This window comes from Monopterus albus, unplaced genomic scaffold (assembly GCF_001952655.1).
Source record: "Monopterus albus unplaced genomic scaffold, M_albus_1.0 scaffold291.1, whole genome shotgun sequence".
Taxonomy (NCBI): domain Eukaryota; kingdom Metazoa; phylum Chordata; class Actinopteri; order Synbranchiformes; family Synbranchidae; genus Monopterus; species Monopterus albus.
Window position 1 is genome coordinate 83,073 of NW_018128171.1, and position 7,073 is coordinate 90,145.

The 7,073-nt window shown below is 40.6% G+C and overlaps 1 protein-coding gene across 1 annotated transcript in view; it reads left to right on the forward strand.

Annotated features, from left to right (window-relative positions):
* The window catches only part of mfsd4aa (major facilitator superfamily domain containing 4Aa), a 26,675-nt gene that overhangs the window by 5,381 nt on the left and 14,221 nt on the right, over window positions 1-7,073 (forward strand). The window contains exons 4-7 of the mRNA XM_020623000.1: window positions 279-393; window positions 1,907-2,022; window positions 2,548-2,721; window positions 6,171-6,318. Of these exons, the coding sequence (XP_020478656.1) occupies window positions 279-393; window positions 1,907-2,022; window positions 2,548-2,721; window positions 6,171-6,318 (553 nt within the window). The remainder of the gene's footprint in view (window positions 1-278; window positions 394-1,906; window positions 2,023-2,547; window positions 2,722-6,170; window positions 6,319-7,073) is intronic.

Below are 7,073 nucleotides of genomic sequence, written 5' to 3' on the forward strand. Positions count from 1 at the left end.
GAGCTGGAGGAAGTGTCTGGAGAGAGGGAAGTCTGGGCATCTTTGCTTAGACTGCTGCCCCCGCGACCCGGTCCCGGATAAGCGGAGGAAAATGGATGGATGGACATAACACAAAGCTTGCACCTAAGAAGAAATATAGCTGTCTTTCTGTTTGAACTGAATCAGATTCTACTTTTATGAGAGGAGGTTTACAAATTGAATCAGCTGACAGAATGTGCTGATTCTTAATTTAGTTGACATTGACAGTAGTCTCTGTGTCTGTGTGCGTGTCCTGGCAGCTCCCTGTACCAGCAACAGTGCTTGCACTGATGTACCGTGAGAGATTGCTGCATTGCTTCGGGAAAAGCCCACCTCTCCTGGAAAGCACAAGTCCTTCTGCGGACAGTGGCCAAGGTGATGCATGTACTTGTGTGTTTGTGGCCACACTATTCAAATACAGTCATGGCCAAAAACATTGGCACCCCTGCATTTCTGTCAGATAACACACCACTTCTCCCAGAAAACTGCTGCACTCACAAATTCCACACAGAGATCCAAAAATGGACTGGACAGAATTATTGACACCTTTTCAAAATAATCAGAAATAGTTATAATCCAGCATGTGATGCTCCTTTAATTTATAATGAAACTCACCTGTAGTAACCAACAGGTGCTGGCAACATAGAAATCACACTTGCAACCAGTTAAAATGGAGAAAAGTTGACTCAACCTTTGTGTCCTGTGGACCACACTGAGCATGGAGAAAAGAAAGAAGAGCAAAGAACTGTCTGAGGATCTGAGAACCACAATAGTGGAAAAACCTGGACAATCTCAGGGCTACAAGTCCATCTCCAGAGATCTGGCTGTTACTGTGTCCACTGTGTGCAACACCAGTCAGGAAGTTTACAGCCCATGGAGCTGTAGTTAATCTCCATGGACGTGGAGGAAAGAGAAAAACAGATGACAGATTGTAACACAGGATTGCTTGAATGGTGGATAAAGAACCTCGATCAACTTCCAAAGAAATCCAAGCTGACCTACAGGACCAGGGTGCAACAGTGTCAGTGGTTCACACTATCCGTCACTATCTGAATAACAAGAGACGCTATGGTAGGAGACCCACTGCTGACACAGAGACATAAAAAAGCCAGACTGGAGTTTGCCAAAACTTACCTTAGGAAGCCACAGTCCTTCTGGGAGAATGCCCTATGGACAGATGAGACTAAAATAGAGCTTTTTGGTGAAGTACATCATTCTACTGTTTTCAGAAAATGAAATAAGGCGAAAAAGAAGAGAATATGTAGTCAAACACAGTGGAGGTCCACTGTTGTTTTGGGGTTGCTTTGCTGCTTCAGGCACTGGATGTCTTTACTGTGTGTATGGCATTATGAAATCTGAAGACTAGCAATGAATTCTGGGGCACAATGTGGGGCCCAGTGTCAGAAAGTTGGGTCTCTGTCAGAGGTCATGGGTCTTACAGCAGTGAGTCTTACAGCATGGGTCTTACAGCAGTGACAATGACCCAAAGCAGACTTCAAAAAGCAGAAATGGTTCCAGACAATGAGCTGAAGAGTTCTGAAGTGGCCAGCAATGAGTCCAGATCTAAATCCCATAGAGCAGCTGTGGAGAGATCTCAAACAGCAGCTGGAAGAAGGAACCCTTCAAATCTGAGACCGGGAGCAGTTGGCAGAAGAAGAGTGGTCCCAAGTTCCAGTAGAAAGGTGGAAGAAACTCACTGATGGTTACAGGAAGTGATTGATTTCAGTTATTTTGTCCACAGGGTGGGCTACCAAATATTAAGTTGAGGGTGTCCAGTCCATTTTTGGAGTTCTGTGTGGAATGGATCACATTCGGCTTTTTTGTGTTGTTCCAATGCAAACAAAAGAAATAAACATGAAAATACCAAAGAGTAACTTTGTCTATGTAGGTCATGGGAGTGTGTTTGATTGCTGTAACACTGCCAAACTCCGGGGTCGCTCTGCTACTTTCTTCATCCTCCATGCCCTGGGTGGGGCCATCCTCTTCATCACTGATGGCATTATAGTGAGTCTTGTTGCTAATACAACATATCACATATATACACAGAAATACCTAACATTATAATTTGTGCCAGGGGTTTTCAAACTGAGTTGTGCAGTGGGTGTGGGAGAGTTAAAGAGGGGCTATGGAGTGATAGATGAGAAGGCAGTGAGCAAGAGACAAGAATAATCTAAAAACAAGCAGAAGATAGTTATCATAGCAGTAAAGTTATTAAAAATCCAGTAACCTCTGCTCACTGCAGTTTGTATCAAAAATCAGGCTCCTTCTTAGTCATCATAATTCAATCAAATTCAAACACATAGACACAATACACATACTTGTATATTTAATGTGACCTACACTGTCCAAGAATATTTCCAGTGTTCATCACAAATAAATCCTGACAAACCTGCTTAGAAATAAGCAAAAGGTACAGCAGACCTTGCCCAGGAATCTCAGATTTGCCTGAGAGGGAGTCCACAATGTTAGACTTGAAAGGTGTCTGTAGGGGGCTAAGATGCAGCTGTTTTTTTTGTTTTTGTCCAACAGGGCACCTATGCTGGATTTGTCTACACCTATGCAGTTTCCTCTCCTCTGCTGATGGGACATAAGACCGCCAGTTGTCTGGACAGTGTATTTTGGGCTTCCATCACAGTAGGACGACTGGTTTCCATCTACCTGTCCTACAGATACACAGCACAGAGACTGCTCACCTTCAGTCTGGTATGAACACACATTTTAAGTACAAATCCAACCTAAAGTGGGTTTAATTCAATTTAGTTCAGTTTTATTTGTATAGCGCCAAATCACAACAAAAGTTGTCTCAGGACACATTACAAAGTGAGGTCTAGACCTTACTATTATTACTATTATTATAGAGGAAAACCCAACAAATCCCAAATCTTGAGCAGCACTTGGCGACAGTGGGGAGCAAAAACTCCCTTTAACAGAAGAAACCTCCGACCGGTTGGGGTTAGTGGATGGAGGAGAGAGAAAAGAAGAAAAGCAACAAGACACAACAAACAATCAAAAACTGGTCAGGTTGATGTGGCCGGTGACTGCTCATCAGAAACGTAGAGCTTCAGGGCCAGGGCTACCTGCAGAAAAGTACAGGGAGAGAGAGAGAGGACACACTACGGGAGAGAGGAGACACAAAGTTAGTGATGTGTAATGGTGGCAAATAAAAATAAAATGGAGAGGAGAGGAGCTCTACATCATAGGATAATCCTCAGCCTAGGCCTATAACTAAGGGATGGCACGCCAAACCCAAACTTATCCATCCTGTTGACTAGAAACCACTGGTACAGTTAAATATACTCAGTGGCAACAGGACAGCCCAGGCCCCCTGTTTGGTTGCAGTTACCAAGATGGTTGTCAGTCTTATCCCTGTTCAGCCACATTAGTTATGATGCCATGAAATATTGGAAGACATATAACAACATACTAAGTACCTTTCTGCCCTCCATCGCTGCCCTACTAGGATTATATTGAAAACAACAATATTATATTAAGCTAACTATGAGCTTTATCAGAAAGGAAAGTCTTAAGTCTGGTCTTAAAGGTAGAGAGAGTGTCCGCCTCCTGAACTGAGACTGGGAGTTGGTTCCGCAGGAGAGGAGCTTGATAGCTAAAGGCTCTGCCTCCCATTCTACTTCTATGGACTCTAGGAACCACATGTAGACCTGCACTCTGAGAACAAAGTGGTCTGTTAGGATGATAAGGTTCTACAAGGTCTCTAAGATGATGAAGTATCTAATGACACTGTGAGAATAGAACTCAACAGGTTTTTTGTGTTTCCCACAAAGTTGTGTATGTGTGTGTGTCAGTGTTAGTAAAAGAAATAGAACTCATGCACTATGGAATTTCATTGCATTCACCAGAGAAAAAAGAAGATCTTGAGATCTGATGCTCATAATTACTGTATTAATAATTTTACTGTAATTACGAGAACATGCAGGGTTTGGAACACTACAGAACTTGCCTCAAAAACATTAGGTTTTAACAAATTTTTTAATATCAAACTAATTTAGTGATAGTTGTTAGTCCATCCATAGCAAAAGTGAACTATTAATAGTTAATTCAGCATTATTAGTGTTCCAAAATGTATAAAACCCCCTGTTTCTGCCATGACTTGGACTTTTACGAACCCCTTCAGCAGTGACAATGGCGGACAGAACCATCCTGCAAATTGGCCATTCAGGAACTTTGATCTAATCAGCTACACAGTATCATGTTGATTATGGGCTGGGAGATTGTTTTTTTTGTTGTTGTTGTTGTTTGCTTGTGGAATGTGTATGCTTCAGTAAGTTAGCATTGTTAGTGTTATTAGAAACCTTGTGATTGTACGATTACCTAAAAGATATAACGCAAGGGCGTAGGTTTGCTCTTAACATTGGTAGGGACACAGTATTTAGGCTACATATTAGAATCTGTATTTGGGTCTCATTTATTTTTTAGAGCAGTTTTAAACATGAGTGAATAAGACCTTATGAAACCAACTTGTTCTGATTAAAAAAATTTTCAGAATGAACTCATGACCAAATACATTGACTTATAAAGGTTGATCATCCTGAGAATAACTGTAATATTGATGCCTCCCTATAATTCCAAACTACAATAATTTATAATTAGCGCCTCACCTGAACCACTGAAGATGCACCTGTTCCCTCATCAACCTGCTCTGCTTCTCTAGCCTGATGCTGTTTCCTACACACAAAACAATTCGTTAATTGAGGCATTTTCATGGGGGTTCTGGCCTGAAATTCAACTTGTATTTTGATATAGGCCTATCCATATGTTTACTCCTGCTAACAATGTCACTGCTAGCCTGTAGATAACACAAGATAAGAATAGCTTGGTAGCTAACATTAGCTAACATGAGTTGGCATTTTTCACAGTGTAAAGACTGGTGACATTAGGTAGCTAGCAGGTTTTCATTTTAAATTAACATGCTACTGGTTGGTTTGTTACCTATCTAGCCTGTTAGCTACTTAAGCCCTGGATGGATTTTAAAGGCATTTTTAAATAAATGCAGGTCACATAAACAATACCAAACACACTTCACACTTTACCAGTTTAAAAAACATTTAAGTACCAATCACTGCAGTCAAATGTCAGAGATCAAATTGCTGTGCCGTAGTTTCAGATTTCATACCAAATAAACAGGTTTTGATTATGTTAGTTACAGTAAATAACTCTAAAAATAACCAGAGGTAAAACTGTTTGGCTGCCCAGGTACAGTGAGAAATAATAAAACAGACACAAGTCTGACGGGTTCCAGCAGCTACAACAATCTGCCACAACAGTGCTAACAGTACCATGCAAACTATCGCTGCTCCTGGAAGACATTAGAGCAAGTCAGGGTTCTGCCTAACCACCTAATAAAAAAACAATATATTTAATACAACAATTCAGTTACAACTGAGCGAACCAATATGAAATGAAACCTTGAAAATTAAACCATAGTGGAGCAACCAGGTGACAGTTCCAGATTTGTCTTTAGTCAAGTGTGAACTCTGTAATAAAGACACAAAACACCAAAAAAAAAATATTTGGAGCACCTGCAAACAATTCAAATCTTAAAGCGACTATAAACAGTATTTTTACAATGAAATTATATAAAATTATAAATGTGAAAACAATGCAATAACGTGAATAAGTTTTATAGTGGGTTTCAATTTATTGTTGAACTGTTTGACCCACAACAAGCAAAAAAAAAGTCTCGATCTTTTCAGTGGAATAATGTTATCTACAAAGGACGAGACCTCTGAATTTGAATGGTTGGCGGAAGCATAGAACCGCAAAGCCACTGTGTAAAGTCTTAGAAAAAAATCATACAATGGTGCTGCACAATTTTGGAATACGTGCATCCAGTTTAAGGTCTGTATGTCTGTTTGAGGGCAGGGCTCTGAGGGAGTCTTAGACAGAAATGCCAAAGATCAGCAACTAATGCGCTGACATTTTGGGTGCATATTGCCTCAGGTGCAGTCAGAAATGATTGCCTCTCTCTGTATGGACTTAATTCTTTTCCTGTAATTAGATGGGTTTCCTTCCATAAGACCGATAGATATACACACCTTCTCTTGCTCTTCTTTTTGTGTTGGCAAATTGAACTGCAAATGCACAGACTTTTGTGCATGATTGTTCCCTCACTCTCTGTCTGTTGCTCTCAGGTGGGAGTCATAGTGGTGCAGTGCCTGCTGTTAGCCTTCTACACCAGCTCTGTGTTTCTCTTCATTGGTACATGCATGTTGGGAGTGTGCATCAGCAGTGTGTTTCCCTCCATGCTGGCATTTACAGAGGACATACTAGACTACAAAGGTAAACACACCTTCACACACATCCTTATTTTTTTCACTTAACTGGCATAACCGCGGGAAGTAGCATCAAGAAGCCACACCCCCACCTCTAAATGGCTTAAAATGTTATCTATTTATCCTATTTGGAATTAGCACATTTTATATAGATCTAACCTTTCCTAGTGCCTGAGACCATTAGGCTGCTTGGTGCACCAGAACGAGGAGCGCATAGCCATTTACATTGTGTATCGCACCATCTCCACTCACCACTTGAAGTGAGTGACAGCAGTAGTGCAATAATGCCTGTAGAATGACTGATCAGGATATGCAGAATATTTATTACCATGGCTAATGACCTGTTTCTGTTATTTTGTGCCACTTTTGTGTGTCTATTTGACCTCCTCAGCTCAGCAACTCTCTCTCTCATCAAACCCCTCTCATAGCAACTTTCCTCACAATGACACATGAATTAATTCAAAGTTCAAAAGTTCAAAGTGTTTATTTTGTCATATGCACAGTTAGGAAACGTGTTTCCCTGTACAATGAAATTCTTACTTTGCTGTCCACATGAATGCCACAAAATACAAATGAAATATAAATAACACAAAATCTAAGACACTTTAAGCAGCACAGATGCAGCAATATAGTAGGAAAAAAAATATAAGAATATAATGTATGCTGCATGGGAGCAGCATGTGCAGCAGTCAACAGTCATCATGCAATTATGCATGTGCAAACAGAATGTAAACAGTACATGACATATTTCCTGGTAATAAA